We start from the raw sequence: 18,334 nt of genomic DNA on the forward strand, positions 1-18,334 counted from the left end.
TTCTTTTTAGTCCAAGGGAGTGGGAGAAAAGGGACTACTTGTGCACTCAAGGGAAAAGCTTGGAATAAATCCAGAACAACTAGATTGAAGTTCTTAAGATAATTTCTAAATAGTAAAAAAAAAAAGCTTGCATTAAATGTTTGCTGTTGTCAGAGTGCTGGCCACCACCCCCAAGAAATCTTCCAGGGCTATAAGAGACAATCTGTCAAAACGTGGCTCAGCAGCATGTTTTGAGTTGCCTGCTAATATTATCATGGTGGTGGTTGGTGTTGATGATGGTGATAATACTGAGGATTTAAACAGCACTTCAGAATGTTTGAGCCTCTTCACATAGATTACAATAACCCTCTGAGGGAAGCTAGCATTAAAATCCCCAATTGTAGCTGGGGGAGGGACCTGTGCTTAAGCTGGAAGAAGAAAGTCTAATCTATTATCTTTGAATTGGGTGATTTCCAGATAGGCCACTTAACCGCTAAATTGGCTCCTTCTCAATGACAGCATGCAAATGGGTGCAATGGTAGGAGATGGTCTTGTGGTGAAAGGACAGTCATGTCACACCTTTAAAGCAAAACATTTGGAGAGTGGCTCTGGCTTCTAATACTGGAGAGGAAGCTTGGAAAGCTTTCTAAAGAGAAGAAATGAGGAGAGAAGGGTGTGATACAGCCATTAGTGTGATGGTTGAAGCTCTGAGAGATACGAGTTCAAATCCTTTAACAGAAGTTTAATGAATGGAAAAGAGCAGCTAAAGATTTTCATGTCATGAAGTTAAATAAGATCATCTGATCACGGCTTGCAGATCACACTAATATCAAAGGGACCTCCCAGAGGGACCAGTTTGAAAGTCTGCAATTCAACTTTTGCCATGAACTCACTGCGTGACTTGGGGGCCAGAGACACTCTTACCTTCAGCCTAAGCAATTTCACAGGGTTGTTGTGAGGATGAAATGGGGGAAGAACTGAGTATATTGCCTTGAGCTTCTTGGAGGAAGGGGGGCACAAGTAGAGCACATCAAAATGTTAAACTCTTGCCGGGTGGCTTCCTGCTGTTTTAAAGACAGGTGAGCCCTCCTGTGCTGGAATGGTGCAGCTGGAGAAGGTAGAGCACTCTGGTTTTAAATCCAGATGGACAGCAGAAAAAGAAAACAGAAATCCTGTGCCACCTTAAAAATGTTTATTCCAGCATCTGCATCTGATGAAGTGAGCTCCAACTCATGAAAAGCTCATGCTGGGATAAATTTTAATCAGTCTTTAAGGTGCCACTGGACTTCTGTTTTATTCTGATTCTAAACGATCTTTGGGAAATGAATGGGGAATGGAGATCATCGTTCACAAGCAGACATTTGCCAGACATATCTGTCTCAGTCTAGCCAATTAGAGGTCACAAAAGACGACTTCCCCCTTTGCTTGCTCCCTCCCTCCCAGAGTGCAGTACATGCACTAAACTCACCTGCTGCTATCCTCAACTAAGATCTTTTACCTTTTTCCCCTCCAACAGGTTGGCTAGTGACCTTTGAGAAGCCTCGGTAATTTTCTTCACCACACTAGGGCCGAAGGATGAGACTGACAGGTAAGCAAAGGATGAAAAGGGATTAGACTGGAGTAAATGTGTGTGGGCTTGCTCTGAAAATGCTCTTAGCAGTCCATTCTGACCTCATCTTCCCATTCTGCTTTCTGGATGGCTTTTCCACTGTACTCCAGCCTGGGGTAAAGCGCTACAGGGATGCAGAGGAAGCAGTTTCCCCACCCACACTGTCCTCCTTATCTACAAGTGGCAGATTTCAGTTACTAACTGGGCGTTCAGGGCGGTGCACCCTTCCCTGGTTGACCAGCTGCTGCCTAAAAATAGTAGAGCGTCAGTGCGACCTTTGATGGCGAAGTCTGTTTGACCCCTAATGAAGCAAGCTACTTGGAAACAAGCATCTTGATGACCGGTTCCTTGTCCGGTCTGCAGCGTTTACAGCATTTGGAAGCTGTGATTTTCTTTCGATGAAAGAAAAGATAAAGAGTTACTAAGAACATTGAACCTTCTTGGATTTGACTGTTTTCTCCAGTTACCTATTAGACTGTCCGGATAAACTGCACCCACTCCTTTGTGAATGTTTATTGGATGTTATTGTATATTCTTTGCTTGGCCATTCACCGTTATTGCTCTGTGCTATTATTAATGTACTCTTAGAGAATCTGATATAAATATTACTTATTGTTTTGCACTTGGTCACTTTAAAGAATATTTGTAAGCTACGTCTATTTGAAAGACCTTTCATTAATGTTGTGAATTGCATTACACTCTTGGTTGTGACTTCACTTTATTAGTTTACTTTACATTTCCAAGAGGGCTTTGTGTGTTTTGGACATCACATGCAGCAACTGGTGTGGATCCTTTTGAACAGTTAAGGATGAAATCACATTCTAGGGCAATTATGTTTTTTCTAGTATAATACCCTTTTTGTTTGTAAATGATATGACAAGATTAAGGCAGTTGATTCCTGGTTGGTGTTCTAAACACAAAAGTGCTTAAATACTGCTAAATATATTTGAGTTAATACAAACACGGAACTACACTACAGTACAACAACCATAACCATTGTGAAATTAAACAGTCTGTTAAACATTTTTTTTAAAAAGAAATTGCTGTGATCCGTATATACAAAAACCTGTTTCACAAGATTTAGAGGTACATTCTGAGGGAGGCAGGGCGTGAGAAGGCCAGGAGAGGCCAACAACAACAATTTACATATTCTGTACAAAAGTTTGCCATGACATGCAAAGTCTGCCATAACAAACTCCTTCAGTCTCTGGAGGGGTTGCTGTGAAGAAGGTTTCTTTTAGTACCAGCAAAATGTAGGGTAGGGTTTCAATGAAAGAAGAATTCAAGCAGTTCTTTGCATGCTTATGAAAAGTTTAGTTCAGTCATTGCCCAAGAGTATTTGGCAAAGCCACTCTCTGAACATGTAGAAATTAGCTAGGCTAATCTTCCAGTCAATCAATCCTGTTTACTGGGCCTTCAGAAAGGAATCCAAAGAGTTAAAACCGGTTCTGCAGAGTTTTCTAGACAAATCTGCTGTGATTTGCCAGCTCTAGGTTGGGAAATTCCTGGAGCATTGGGAGCAGAATCTGGGGAGAAGAGAGTTTGGGAGGGCCGGGGGAGAGTTCTCACTTGGCTGCAGCAAAGCAATAAGGCTCAAGGCTTTTGCATCTCAGCCCTCTTCTCCCGTCCTCCTCTGTAAATGGCAGCTGAGGGCTGCAGATGATTCCCCTGAGCATCTTGCCCAGTGGCAGACAGAATGGGAAAGTAGGAGCCCTCCCGGTAGGGCAACAAGGAAAGGAGGGAGGCTGGGGATCAGTCGGGTTACACCCCCTATAGAAACAGCAAAATTGACCTGCTGTTATTCTCAACCAGCTCTCTGTTCATCCGCACTCCCTCCGAGGCTGCCTGAGGCACAAGGTGTGAAATGCTGCATCTCCTCCTCCAACTGTTTGCAGACATGTGCTTGTTTGAGGCAAGCAATGGAGCAGCAGATTGGCTGCTGAGCACAGGGAGGAAACAGGGAGGTAGAGCATGAGCGTAAAGCCCATTTTTTTGTCTCCAGCAACAGCCGATTGGCTGGCTGTGATGCTGTTAAGGGGGAGGTCGGAGGAGGAGGCCTGTTTTCCTCAGCAGAGGTTGCCTGACCTTAAAAATACTCGACATTTATATGTCCAGTGTTTCAATTCTATTTCCCTCAGTCAGAGAAAAAACCAGACTGTCTGAGGGGAAACTGGACATCTGGCAGCCCTAGCCCTACACCCATCGTTGTCTTACTGCATTGCAATGTAGAGTATATCTACCTCACTGGCTTTTGCCTGGCTCCACATTTTTTCTGTTGCAGGGATGTTACGGGGCCTGGCCGTGCTCTTCACTTTAGTCACTACTTGGTTCTTCGCTACTACCTATTTCCACCATGTAAGCTTTAAATCAGTCAACCTGAGGAGCTGGTTGGGTAAGTTGTCATTGTTCTTTTTCTCTCCCCCCACCCAAACCCTGTTCATTTCCTAGCTTTACTCATGAAAAAACAGCTAGAGGGAAAGGATGAACATTTGTCTGATTCACACATTATAGTCTACACAGGTGGTGTCTGGGTTCCTCACTTTGTCTTTCAGTGAGATGTGGAGTTGCAGGTTCACCCCAGTTCTCCTCAACACACAGTGCCCAGTTTGGATTGGCACTGAGGAGATTGCGGGTAGAAGGAGCTTCAGCCTCCCCCCTTCTCCCCACAAATATCACTGTCCCAGTCCAAATCAGTCATTGTGTGATGAGGGGAATTGAGCGGATCCTGCAACTCCACATCTCACTGAAAGACACAACCTGTGTAGACTATAATACATGAATCAGTTTCCCATATTCTCAGCCTACAAGCTAAACTGGAAGCATGCTACGGATTATCACGGAAGGCCTCCACAGTGTCGCCAGAGTAAAACCCAAAATACTCCCCTGTCTCAGCAATCATGACAGGATTCAGCAGAATCTTTTTTCTCAGAGTCCCCTCAACCATATATTGTGGGGCAAAATGAAAATCCTTCTTGCAGCAGGAGAAGCAAGATGCATCTTTCTACACACCTGAAGGATTTTGAAGAGACAGAAGTGCTCTCTTCATGGAAGCCTGGCAAGTCTGTTCTTTGCCTTCTCAGCCACAGAACGCAACCTGGGCTAAAAAAATATCCCAAAAGTCATCCCCAACATCAGCAAAACAATGTCTTGTTAGAAGGGACTGTGGCTCAGTGGTCTGCTCTGCATGCAGAATGGCCCAGGCATCTCCAGCTAAAAGGAGGAGGGAGGAGGTGATGTGACAGACTTCCACCTCAGACCTTGGAGAGCTGTTGCCAGTCTGAGTAGACAATACTGACCCTCATGGACCCGATGATTTGATTCAGTATAATGCAGCTTCATAAGCCCATGTGCCTTCACCTTCATGGTCCAAACTGCAGGTTTGGAGAGGTCAAAGGGCAGTTCAGCCCTTCCGTAGCAACTGCCAGCATCTTCTTGAGGAGATTCACTTTATTCTCAGGAAAATGACTTCCCCCATTGGGAAACTGTCCTACATTATCCTCACTGAAATGAACAGAAGCCAGCATTGCTCTTTCACTTCTCCTGCTCATTCCAATGGATCTCACAGGAAAATTTCCTAGGTCGCTGTACACGAAGACTCAGAGCAAGGCAGTCAGCCAGAAATCCTGAAAAACTGAACTCAGCTTATTCACAATGGGTATGCAGATAATGCAAAATGGATACATGAATCATGGAAGCAGCCCAGGAATTCTGGGGTGACCCTCTTTACTTCACCCCACCCTCTGGCCTTCTGGAACATCATAAGCTCAATAAATATGTTCATGAAACTGTTGAGACTGGACGCTTTGTGCTAGGATCGTTTTCGTTTTCTTTGCATTAAATGTTATAAAAGCTTAACTGCTCAATTCCATTCTCATTGCAGTTGATTACGATGGGGGGAAATATTTCCATCTCCAAGTTTTCTTTTGCCGCGTAACTGGAATGAAATTCTCAGGGATCCCATCCCTCATCTAAGGGAAGCTCCCTGTGAAATCCCAGACCAATAGTAGCAATTGCCCCTGTTTTATAGGCGAATACAATTCTCTCATAGGTAGGAAGCATTTGGTAACCCAAGAAAAGCAGACAACGTGGCCAATACACAACTCAACAAATACTTTGCCATCAAGCCAGTGCCATGTTTCTCAGGACATTTGGGTCTTCCCCATACTAGGAGTGGAATGGTTAGGGCTGGATGAGCTACCTCCCAGTTCTATATAAACAGAGAACAAGCTTATACTGAACTTTGCTTATATCGAACCAAAGCCTCCTCCAAACTAATGAGCCAGTAATAGCACTTGTATAAGCATTTTGGAAGGACGGCCGCATTGATGCAAGCCTCTTTGGTGGGAGGCAGCATTCATGCATAACTATGCTGAATGGCAAACATGTAAGGTTGCCAGCCTGGGCCTCCAGCCACCACTCAGCTGGCTGGTGGGGAGAAAATTGGGGGGTTACCAGCTGCTGGGGTGCTCAATAGTGATTTAACGATGTCACCAGTGATGTGCTGACATCACTTCCTGTACTCCCAGAAGTGATGTCATCATGTTGCCAGATAAAGCCCTGGTATTTGGGCAAAAATCATAGAGTTTTTGCCCAAATACTAGAGCAGTTCCATTGGCCTGGCAACATGATGACATCACTTCCAGAAGCGATATCAGTATGTTGCTGGCAATGTCATTATGTTGTCAGAGAGTGCCCCAGCAGCCCATATGTCCCACCCCTCACACCTTGCTGGTTCCTGGGGGGGGGGCTGGCAACCCTACAAATATCCCCATCAGTTACATCTCTGCTGTGTTATACTGCTTACTCTCCCCATTCCATCTGGCCTTCTTCTACATTCATCCAAGTGCCAAAATAGCAGAGATCTCAAAATGTTATTAACTTCAGATTGGTTATATTAATGGGATAGGAGCATTTGTGGTTAATTTTTAATTAGTTAACATCTGGATACCCATATCCTACTTCACATTGATTTTTATTTCCTTCTTGCCTACACAGGATCCAGTGATACGCCAACCAGTGAGTATCCTGATTTTGTTTTATAATATTGTTGTGCACCCCTCTTCTCCAAATGGTGAAATGTTCCAGGGACAGTGCTCACATAAGTTGGTTTCCATTGGAAGAGAGAGCACTAGAGACATATGGCTTTTTTTTTTAGTATTTGCTTTATTTACACATATACAAGTGGTGCACAGGTGGCGCTCAGGAGGCACTCTCTTCTTACAAAAGTGCTGCCACCATTTCTGATGGTTTCTTGCTACATCAACCAAAATGGCAGAGGAACAAATCTCTCTTAGGCATGCACAGTTCATTGCACTATTTTTAAAGAGAACTGGGTAGCAAAGTGCTAAGAAGGATGATCTCCACTGGCTCCCAGATGTAAAGCAAGAAAACATCATGACATGAGCTTCCATTGGGTGTAAACACCAGTGAAACAGCCTTCTCCCATACCAGAATACCCTACAGTCCTATGAGTCTTTTGTTTTGTTTGTTGAATACTCCTCCTTTTCAATGCTATACACTGAGATTTACTAGTTTGTTTTAAAGGGGGGGAATAGCAGCAAGGTAATTCTGTTCTCCCCGCAAAATCTGGGACTGGGCATTGCACTTTACTACTCTTACGTTCCTCATAAAGTCTGTTGTATACATAATTGGTGCTGAATAAGGTCATCTACTCAATGTTACTTACATTTCTGAATACCAAATAAAGGCTTCACAAATTGGCTTGTCACGAGAATAATTCATACAGCTTGTTCACTGAGTACTGCAGATGGTTGAAGTACAATAATGTCGTGCTAGAGATTGGGCCAAGTAATCCTGAGCCCTGGACATACCATATTAGGGGAGGGGCAGTTAGATAGCAGCTGGAGGATTTTCCAGACTAAAATTGTTATTGCTTTTTCCCTTGCATGGGCCTAGGTCTACCAGTCCCCTTGTGGGAGCAGAGAATCCCCCACCCCCAGGGTCCACCCCCCCACACACACACACTTACCTGGCCAACTGGGGGAAGGCATGGGGAATGAGCCTGGGGAATGACTTCATTCCCAGTATGACAAGGAAGGAACCACCCCACCCCCCCTGTGCAGGGCTGATTAAATTTTCCCCCATGTCTTTAAATGTCTTTATCATCTGTAGTTGGGGTATTTTGGGGTCTCTCTCCTCAGAAGCAGCAAAGGTCCGAAATAAGTGTGGCAATCAAAAAAGCTGCCCTGAAAATACCTTTACCTTCAAGATCATCAGTGGAGCAGCCAATGTCGTCGGACCTTCCATGTGCCTTGACAATGTTGTGTAAGTTCTGTGCAAAATACATAGTGTGCTGTCACACTGTTGTGCTTTCATTCATAAACAGGTACGGCATACTGCATACCAGTCTTTGCCAACTTTTTTTCTTTCTTCTTTTCACCTTTTTCAGATTTATGAGTGCTGTCAAAAATAACATTGGCCGGGGTTTAAACATTGCGACTGTTAATGGTGAGTTTGTCCAAGATGGTGATAACTTTCTGTCAGGCATGAGATTTCTGTTCTACTCTCTTTACCATTTCTTCTTGCCTTGAGTACAGATTCCCACCTGCTTCAGGTAATTGACCATCTCCTTCTTTTTAATGATTTACCATCATTAAAAAAAAATTGCTTCCTGTCACTGGCTTTATAAGAATGTAAAACAAGATAAAACCAAAGTTACATCTCCAGCACATATGCTTTAAAAGAGGGGTCCCCAGCTGTGTTGAGTCTGTGGACACTTTTGGAATTTTGAGAGCAAGTAGCTGACACCACCACAAGATGGCGGCCACGGGAGGCACAGCTAACCACAAAATGGCTACCATGGGGACTGGGGACAATCACAAAATGTCAGGAGGTTCTAGCAAAGTGTCCTGCTATGAGGAAAACAGTTGTTTCCAAATGGATGTTCCCTGTGTATACAAAGAAGGTGCTTCCTGGGCTCTTCTGAAGTACCTCCTACTCTAATGAAGTTAAGAAAAGCTGGGTCCGCTTTGAGAAAGAGGTGCTTTGAGGGGGAAAGAAGTGAGCACTAGGAAACACATACATTGATAGGTGCCATGCTGGAGATCCCTGCTTTAAAACAAGGATAGTTTTTTAGGTGGATAGATGTGTTGGTTTGCAGTAGAACAGCAGGATTTGAATCCAAAGGCACTTTAAAGACCAACAAGATTTTCAGGGTGTAAGCTTTCGAGAGTCAAAGCTCCCTTCTTCAGACACCTGAAGAAGGGAGCTCTGACTCTCGAAGCTTACACTCTGAAAATCTTATTGGTCTCTAAGGTGAACTAGACTCAAAATCCTACCATTTTAAAGCAAGGAGGTTAACCAACAGGATTCTTGGAGTGGTCTGCTGCTACCGGAAGACAGGTAGTAGCTGGAGAATCGTTCCTTTCTGGAATCAGGGCCAGGCCAAGTGACTCTGAATTACTTTGCCAACCTCCTCCACACCACAGGCAAGCCACCACCTGCCCTCTTCCTGTCTACATGTGGACAAGCCACCAGCACACACACACCAGCACCACAGGGAAGCTGCCTCCACCCACACTTTCTCACTGGGGCTGGGGCTATAACCTGCCACAGTGTCTCAGCTCCCCACAGGAGTGGATGGGGAGTCAAAAATGGCCCTAGAAAAGGATCCCACCCCTCTCATGGGGGAAGAGAAGGAGCAGGCTCACTGCAGTCTGCCACTGGGGTTGGGGGCACCACTCAGAGCTGTTTGCTACAAGTGACTCTGATACCACAGGCAGGCAGGGCAGCGGCAGACATGACTTTGGCACCCCTTGCCTTCGTGCTCTATGCAATTGCCTAGGTGTGCCTAATGAATGGGCTGGACCTGCCTGGAAGCCCTCTTTCTGTGATTGTAGGCAGGAATTCTGCTAACAGTAGTTTGAAGAAGATGCTACTCAGTTCTCGCCATTGGAGTTAATGCCTAAAGCAGCCATGCCCTCATGACCTGCCCTTATCTCCTCCCCATCGACCTCAGGCAGAGTAAGCAAGCTGGATGAGATCCAGCCCTGCTAAAAGCATATTCTCCTGCACCAATTCACTGCCTTTCATGAGCAGCACTGGGATACACACAGCTGCACACAAGGACCTCAGCACATTGTACAGAGGAGTGTTGGATGGGGCAGTGGCTGCATTACCTCACCTGAAGCATTGTTTCACCTGGAATTGCCAACAGGCCAGGGGACGTCCTGTACCTTTAACAGGCTTATGAGGATGTCATTGACCCAATAATGTTATGTACCTCCATGCCTTTAAAAGCTTCAGATACTAATTTCTGCCCATTAGGCCACTTCTAAACAGGCAGGACATGTTTCTCCAAGCCAGTTGGCATCCCTCACTCCATCTTCATCTTACTTTGTGATATGGCATTTTCCATTGGAAGAATGGGAGATTCTTTTTGCAATATAAAGTTTTGTCATTAAAAAAAAACACTCTTCCTTTCTATTGACCTGAAAAGTTTAAAAAGAGTAAGGCAGGGATGGCCAACTCCTTTTTGGAAAGGGGGACCAGGATGCCCCCACAACCATGCTGCCACTGCTCCCACTTACCCTCCAAACAGGTTCACTGGTCAGAAATAATGTCATCCCACCTTATAAGGAGGAATGGCTACAACCCTGGTAACCAGAAGGTATAATGTGCATAAGGAAAGGAGGAACCAAGAAATGTGGCTGTAACCAAGTCCTCTCTTGTTTGCAGTTGAGAATAGCTGAATGTTTGCTCCAGGAAATTTTTTCTTTCCAGGAGGTCTGGAGAGGGCAGTTTGCTTTCCATCTGTGATCTACTCTGAGCTTCCAGCAGTAGGCATGCATAAATTGTAGGCTGAAACATTAATGGACCTGTATCCTGCCTTGCCTACACAATAAACAGGAGCCAATCCCTGTGATCATAAAACTTCAAGATAAGAAAGGTGACCTTAAGAAAATGGTTAACCATCTGGCAAAGTGGAGTGGAAAATGATACCATTCAGGGCATAAAGAGGCCGGAATAGTTTATCACTGTGTGCATTTTACAAAAAGGAACAACAAACAAGCCAAGGGAGGCAGCTGCTAGGGTTACCAACCTTAAGGAGGGGTCTGAACTGGCACTCCTGGAATTACAACTGATCTCCAGATGACATAGAGCCTTGGCAAGGGGGAGAATAAAATAAAAAGAAGTCTAGTGGTACCTTGAAGAATAACATTTATTTCAGCATGAGCTTTCATCAGATTTCACTTCTTCAGCTGGGGCCAGAGACTGTTAGGACATCACTTCCTGTTTTGGAACCAGGAAGTAACATCACAATGCTGTAGGAAGTTCTAGATCATATTGTATTTTTTTCAGTGAATGTCCTAGCTACTGATTATATTGAATTCACTTGCAGTCTGTAATCTGCCTTGGATCTCAGTGAGAAAGGTGAACCATAATTCTTCTTTTTCTTCTTCTTTGTAGTTTTTACTGTAGAGTCTTGATCATTCCTAGATTGTCATGACACACTTCCTTTTCCAAAACAAGAACCGTGTCTGTTCTTGTGAGGATTAAGCCCAAGGGGAATGCCTCAGTCCTGATTGCAGTCAAAGTTAGCTGTTTTGGCACTGTTCTGCTGGTTGTTTGTGACATCACAAAGCCCTTCTCCCACTTCCTTTGGAACAGTTTTTCAATAACTATTACGAATAGTTTTGGGGATGGGAGTAATAAAACAAGAAGTGGAGGTTCATCTGTATAATGTACACACTGTGCTTTTAAAAAAATAGGCAGACAGCCGAGCCCACCCAAAGCACTCCAAATGTCAGCTTTACCCAAGGAACATAATTGACAGTAGATTCAAGTAAGTCAGAACCATGTACTTTTTCATGTAACGAGCAATTCACTAATGGGACTCTCTGCTACAAGATGTAGTGGTGTTCCCCAGGTTTTTAAAAGGGATTAAACAAGTTAACAACAACATAACAACATTTGATTTATATACTGCCCTTCAGCAGGAACGGCACCAGGGTTTCTGGTGCCTGCAGCCGGCCAGCCAGGCACGCGCGCGCACGCACACGCACACGCACACGCACACGCACACGCACACGCACACGCACACGCACACGCACCAGCCAGCATGATGACATCACGTGTGACATCATCACGGGCATGTGCATGAGGTGGCCCGATTGCTGCGGCGGGCGGCTGGGATGGCGCACGGGTGGCCTCCCAGTTCACCCGCTCAGTTGCCCTGTGCCGCCCCAGACGCCTGCCCGCGGCTGCTGCGCCCAGCTGGGGGCGTGTGCTGGTGGCGGTGGTGGCGCAGGGCAGGAGGGCTGGGAAGCTGCAGGTCCATGGTGCACGCTCCCGGCCCCAGTGCCTCCTCTGGCACCCCCTCTGGCACCCCGCGCCCTGAGGCAATCACCTACCTGGCCTCAGTGGGTGCACCAGCCCTGCTCTTCAGGGCAACTTAACACCCACTCAGAGCAGTTTACAAAGTATGTTATTATTATCCCCACAACTATAATCACCCTGTGAGGTGGGTGAGGCTGAGAGAGCTCTGAGTAGCTGTGCCTGACCCAAGATCACCCAGCTAGAGGAGTGGGGACTCAAACTCGGTTCTCCAGACTAGAGTCCCATGCTATTAACCAGTACACCATACTGGCTCTTAACCACTACACAAACTGATTTCATAGAAATCAGCTCCGTCAGAGTCCAAATATCATTCCCAGAAAAGGGGAGTCATAGCAGCAACAGCAGAGGTCTGCTGCCTCCCTAGCCTGCTTGTGTGTTACTCAGAAGTACCTTGTGGCCACTTTAGAATCTGGAAACAGGATGCCGGGCTACATGGGCCTTTGGTCTGATCCAGAAGTTCTCTTCAGTTTATGAGTAGAATGTAATTCCAGGGACTTGCAGTAAATTCAGATAACTGGAATGTTCAAGTAAAGGTATATTTTTAGTAGTAGTAGCTGAACAGTGCAGATGAAGACAAGAAAAAACTTTTCCAGAGGTGCTTGAGGAGGCACTGCTTCTGTAGTGTACACATAAATCTTTTAAAACTTTTTTTAAAAAAACTCTACATGATAAGGTAGAAGTGAAATGAGTGTACACCTCATGAATAATATCTATTTATTTGCTTAGAGAGCTTATGTGCTGTTTCTCCAGAGACCTACTTATGGCAAATCACAACTTTGCCAGTTTGGTGTAGTGGTTAAGAGCACAGGACTCTAATCAGGAGAGCCGGGTTTGATTCCCCAGTCCTCCACTTGAAGCCAGCTGGGCGACCTTGGGCGAGTCACAGTTCTCTGGAGCTCTCTCAGCCCCACCCACCTCACAGGGTGTTTTGTTGTGGGGATAATGGTAACATACTTTGTAAACTGCTCTGAGTGGGCATTAAGTTGTCCTGAAGGGCGGTATATAAATTGAATGTTATTATTAATGTTATTAAAATGATACTGTAAGATCACAAAAACAACATAAATTATCAATATTAAAAACTGCCATAAAAAGTCATTGTACACTCCTATATTCTGTCTTTGATAACTCGGTTAATTCGTATTTTTTAAAAGATAAAAAATATAGCTAAACTAGTGCTAAGGAGAGTCCGGTTCAAGCTCACTTGGTGACCGAGAAGTACTTGCACTCTGTCGGCATAACCTAATTTACTAGATTGTTATGAGGGAAAAAAATGGGAAGGAAAGGCCATGTCAATTATAGATTATATGGAGGAAAAATATAGAAATAGTAATTTGAAGTATGCTTGTTAATTAGTCAATCAGCCAATCTTTATTATAGCCCACAAGCCCTACAGAAGCAGACCAAGCAATAGTAATTAATTAAACTAAAATCACATCTCGTCATATATATTTCAATCTTAGTACTCTTTAGTAAAATTTCTAGCTGTTTCTTACGTGTTCCAAATAGCCAGAAAAGAAGATTTGAGCAATGTATGCTTGTCTGTGTATGTGTATTTGGTCCGTTAAACGTTGTTTCCATTCCCCATCTAGGAACTAACGGTCACCTCATTAGCATGGCTGCCTTTGATATGTATTCTGGAGGTAGGTCCATTTCTTCATTCCGTAGTAGCCTTACACGTGTAGTGCTGGACTTTCCGTAGAATATGGGGCTGTGTTGCAAGCCTAGATCAGTTCTCACGCTGAAACAAAATGCCAATTTTATATACTGGAGGAGGGGAGGGATATTTTGAGGTTTATGTCCTTTGGGGGGTTTAATTTAAAATTTATTTGGTATAATAGTCCCCTTTTCTGAGTCTAGTACTAGATGTTACTTTGCAAACCATAGGTTTGCATTGAGACCGGCAAAGATAAAAGAATGTGGGCCCAGTTTACAGAGTGCCATAAGGACAGCCATAGGCTTAGGCAGGGAAACTTTTATAAATTGGGAAAGAGGGTTAATTCTCCTTTCCCACCCCACCCTCTTTTCCCAGGCAGTTAATATGCCACAGGCTACTCTTATTGTTTGATTACAATATGGGCGCAAAAGACGCAATCATCAATGTGACCACTAGATGGCAGAATAAAGAGGACAATAGAAACATTTCAGCTATTTCTTTTGGTTTTGCTAGATGTTAAGGATTTGCTGAAGTTCCTGGAGGGAATTAAGACAGGTTCCCTCGTGCTCATCGCCTCCTATGATGACCCAGCCACAAAGTAAGTAAATAAAGTACAATATTGAACGTTCTTTGACCTGTGGAGTCACACTTCATTTCAGACAATGTGCGGCATAGCGATGTAGGCTTTGCTTCCCAGGTTTCAGTTCCTTTCATGAACTCATTAGAGGGCTTTAGCAGGCTGCTATTTCTCAGCCTTGAGCCCCGATCTGTATTAAGGAAATGATAACACTTCCCTACCTTCTGAGATTTTTGTAAAGAGAGAGAGAGAGAGAGCACAGTATAGTGGTTGGAGTGCAGAGGTGGGGTCAGGGAACTAAGAATTCAGATCCCAAATTTGCTGTCAAACTTGTTGGGTGACCCTGGTTGCTTCCGCACAGGGATTTTCCCTCTGCATCTCGGCGTAGCTTCCAGAGAAACATTACGCTTGCCTGAACATAAGCTGTGGGGTTCCTGCAGCTTCATTTCAAACCAGGAAAGAAAGCATATTAAATCAAAGGAAAGCATATTTCGATCTGATTCAACAAGAGATATGTGGGGTAGCTGTTGGCAGAGCCCCTGTATGGAAATTTTGCCCACAGCCAATCCAGGGAGGGAAGAGGAGCTAAGCTTTCTGTGAGTTTCTCTACACAAGACATCTTACATGGGGATGCTCAAGTGACTTACTTTCTGTGGTCATAGATCCAGAGGAGTTAGCCGTGTTAGTCTGTAGCAAAATCGTAAAGAGTTCAGTAGCACCTTTAAGACTAACCAACTTTACTGTAGCATAAGCTTTCGAAAACCACAGTTCTCTCCGTCAGATACTTTCTGTGTGGTCTTATATTGAAATGTATTCTCTTTCCCTAGAAATGTATCCACAATAGCAGAACAAGTGTAAGGTCTTTCACTTGATCCTACTCATGTGAGATGTCTTGTGTCGAGAGACTCTTTGCTTCCGTGTGAAAGCCGCCACTCTGTTTTTCCTAACTTACCTCGCTGTGTGGTTGTGACGATAAAAAGAGGAAGGCAGAGCTATGTGAATATCTGAGCTCCTTGGATGAACGAGAAGAATTAAAACATACTAGATAGGCTAGAATGTATTAGAAACTAGAATGCCAAGCAGGTTTACAAGGATAAAATGGTGGCTGTGGGTGAAACTGGGGTCAAGTGATGGGTATTCTGGTAAGAAGTAATAAAGAAAGGATTTTGAGCACTTAGGCAAAATCCCTGTCTTAGCCGCTTCCACACATTCTTATACACATGGTCCACCCTCGGAACTCTGGCAGAGAACAACTGGCTGTATGGAAAAGACCTTAAAGATAAATCACGTCCTGTATTGAACCACACAGTTCCAAAGAATTAATGGCACTTTTCTGAGGGGGGACTTCTACTGGCCCACTCCCCCCATTTGCCTTTGATGTGCAGATGGCCAATGACCTTAAAGGCCACAGCTAGGGCTGCCACAGAGATCACATAGAACATGTTCAACAGTTGAGTGCCTTGTTCAAGTAGGATCAGAGAGAAGCTCATCACCAGCTCTGTTCAGTTCAGTACCAAACAACTCAGTTGTCTGCTGAACAAGGTTTACATTTTTAATTCCGAATTGTGTATATGCCTAAACACCTTCCATTAATGTCACCAAGGACTACTTAGATGAACACTGAATGGCAGGAATGTTTTAAACACACTGCATTTATTTTTGATTGATTTATACAATGCGTGAATGATTTCACTGTCAGTGTTCTCATGATCTGTTTCCATGATCTAATAAATTCTCCAAATTCTCAGCTTTCATTATTTTAAAAAAGCCTCAAGCCCTTTCCATTGCAGAGGTTTAAGGGGTGCACTTTTGTATCCCTGTAACAAAAAAGGGCTAAAGTCGCTTTTTTTAAAAGCTGAACGCTGGGGATTCAGAAAAGCTGGTAAATCATGACAGTGAATCATTAGGCTATTGGTTCATATTACTGCAATAGCAATTTCCATTAAAAAAAAACAAAAGCCCAAACAAAAGCCCTCCAGTGGTATGTGCAGGGCAAACAATTGCCTGGCATGTAGAGCAGTAGTGCAGCAAGGGGGGTGGGGGAAGCAGGATCTTTGAGAAGGTGCATGATGCACAAACAGCCAATTGCTTGGTTGTGCACTGCAAATGAACTGTCCATTGAAAAATCAGGTCCCTGGTGAACAGTACAGTTGTTCAACCATCCCTAGCCACATCTCCATGGCAAGAGAGACAGGCCAAAAGCACCCCACATCCCCCCCTCCAGAACTATGTAATAAAACAAAAAGTATTATACACACCAGGGGTTTCCATTTCTGCTCTACTTCATTGCCTACCTCTTGTGGCAGTGGAAGAACTTGGCGCAGCACAACATCACAAAACAAATACCTTGAGACTTCCGGTTTGGGATTCATGGAGGTCTAACGCAGCTCCATTTGCGGAGCTGACCGGACTACCGTTTTAACCGGCCGGAGGGGTGAAAATAACCCGCGGCCGACTGCTCTCAGGCGGGGAGCAGGCAAAGAACGCTCAAGACCCTAGGGTGAGCTAGATCTCGGATGAGGGGGGGCTCTACTCAAGGAGTCTCCCCCCCAATCCTTGAGGTCCCACCTTGCGACGGGTCGGCTATAATCTCTGCGGCAGTTCTGGGGCCAATTCGGCTGGCATAAGACCTACATACCCAAGCTTCGATCGGGGAGGGAAGTCGAGAGGAGAATTTAAGATCGAAACAGCGATTACAACCCGAGAAAGTTGAAGAGAAGGTAAAGATCGCTATCTCTTGAAACGGGACAGATTGATAAAAACAGAGAGGAAAGAAAGTAGATTTTTAAACTGCAACAGACTAGTGAAAAGGAGGTGAAGACTCGGCAGGAGTTGTATTTTAAAAGAGACTAAATTTAAAGAAGTTATTGCAAAAATCGGACTATTGTTTTGAATACCTGTGGTTTTGGAGCTGTGGGAAAAAGACACCATCGCGAGACCTGCTGTGGGAAGACGGGAGACAGGAAGTGCGTAACAACAATAGAGTGGCTGGAGGGAAGCGGCCCTTGCCGACGGACAGGAAGTAGGGAATCGCCATTTTTGAAAAGGGAAGGGTCGCGGCTTCAGCGGAAGAGGAAGTAGGCCATCTTGGATTACAATAACATAGAGAAACCATAGAGAAAAGACGCCCGACATTTTGGATACAAAAAATTAATTTTGGCAAAGATTGGGACATTTGAAAAAAAGGAAAACGTTTAAACATACGCCACGGAGCTAAGGAAGAGAGCAGATTCGTGGGAGCGAGCTAAAGCAAGCCCCACGATGTCGAAAAAAGAGTGGCAATCGGCAATAGAAAATTTGGACAAAAAGCTTATAGACATGATGAAAGAACTTAAGGACACGAAATTGGAGCTTATTAAAGAGGTCAAAGAAGTTACACAGACAGTAAAGTCGGAGCTGTCAGAAGTGAAAAAAGGCGTGGAAACGATTAGTAGTGAATTACAAGGAACGCAGCAGAGAGTTAAAACAGTAGAAGACGCGATGGAGAATTTAATAGAAACGCAACAAACAGAGATGAGACTGGTGAAGGGGAGGATGTCAGTTGCAGAAACTAAACACATGGAGAAGCAGCTTCGTTTTCGTGGTCTGCCAGAAGTGGAAGGGAAGTCAGCGCAAGAACAGATGACTGAGGTGTTGGCTGATTACCTGGGGAAGGAGGAGGAGGAAATTGTGGCTATCCTAGATGTGGCGTACCGTGTGAACTCGAGAATTGCAACCCAGAGGAAACTACCAAGGGATGTGATTGTGCAGTTTACAACTAGAAACATGAAAGAGAGGATTGTGACAAAACAATTTCAAGATCCATTGGAGATTGATGGCAAGACGATTATCATAATGAAGGAACTGCCCAGATCAGTGTTACTGGACAGGAAAAAATATAGAGTGCTAATTCAAACTTTGAAGGACATGAATATCAGATACAGATGGGAGTTACCGGAAGGAGTGTCCTTTGAGTTTGGAGGGGCAAAAAAACGCATCAGATCTGAGCGGGAGATGGAGAGATTTATCAAGGACAATGAAAAAGACTTACCAACAAAACCATGAATATGGAGTGTAATGTATTATCTTGGAATGTAAATGGACTAAACTCACCGAATAAGAGGAAAAATATTTTTCATTGGCTACTAAAACAAAAATGTGATATTGTTTGTTT

At 44.3% G+C, this 18,334-nt stretch overlaps 1 protein-coding gene across 2 annotated transcripts in view; it reads left to right on the top strand.

Moving 5' to 3' along the window:
* FAM3D (FAM3 metabolism regulating signaling molecule D) overlaps nucleotides 1-18,334 on the top strand; it is a 50,328-nt gene that overhangs the window by 24,505 nt on the left and 7,489 nt on the right. For both annotated transcript variants that reach the window (XM_054977170.1, XM_054977169.1), the window contains exons 2-8: nucleotides 1,496-1,567; nucleotides 3,870-3,980; nucleotides 6,584-6,604; nucleotides 7,750-7,873; nucleotides 7,998-8,056; nucleotides 13,540-13,590; nucleotides 14,118-14,202. In XM_054977170.1, coding sequence (XP_054833145.1) covers nucleotides 1,555-1,567; nucleotides 3,870-3,980; nucleotides 6,584-6,604; nucleotides 7,750-7,873; nucleotides 7,998-8,056; nucleotides 13,540-13,590; nucleotides 14,118-14,202 — 464 coding nt within the window. In that variant the 5' untranslated portion in view covers nucleotides 1,496-1,554. The remainder of the gene's footprint in view (nucleotides 1-1,495; nucleotides 1,568-3,869; nucleotides 3,981-6,583; nucleotides 6,605-7,749; nucleotides 7,874-7,997; nucleotides 8,057-13,539; nucleotides 13,591-14,117; nucleotides 14,203-18,334) is intronic.

Source organism: Eublepharis macularius, chromosome 4 (genome assembly GCF_028583425.1).
Source record: "Eublepharis macularius isolate TG4126 chromosome 4, MPM_Emac_v1.0, whole genome shotgun sequence".
NCBI classification, from domain to species: Eukaryota; Metazoa; Chordata; class Lepidosauria; order Squamata; family Eublepharidae; genus Eublepharis; species Eublepharis macularius.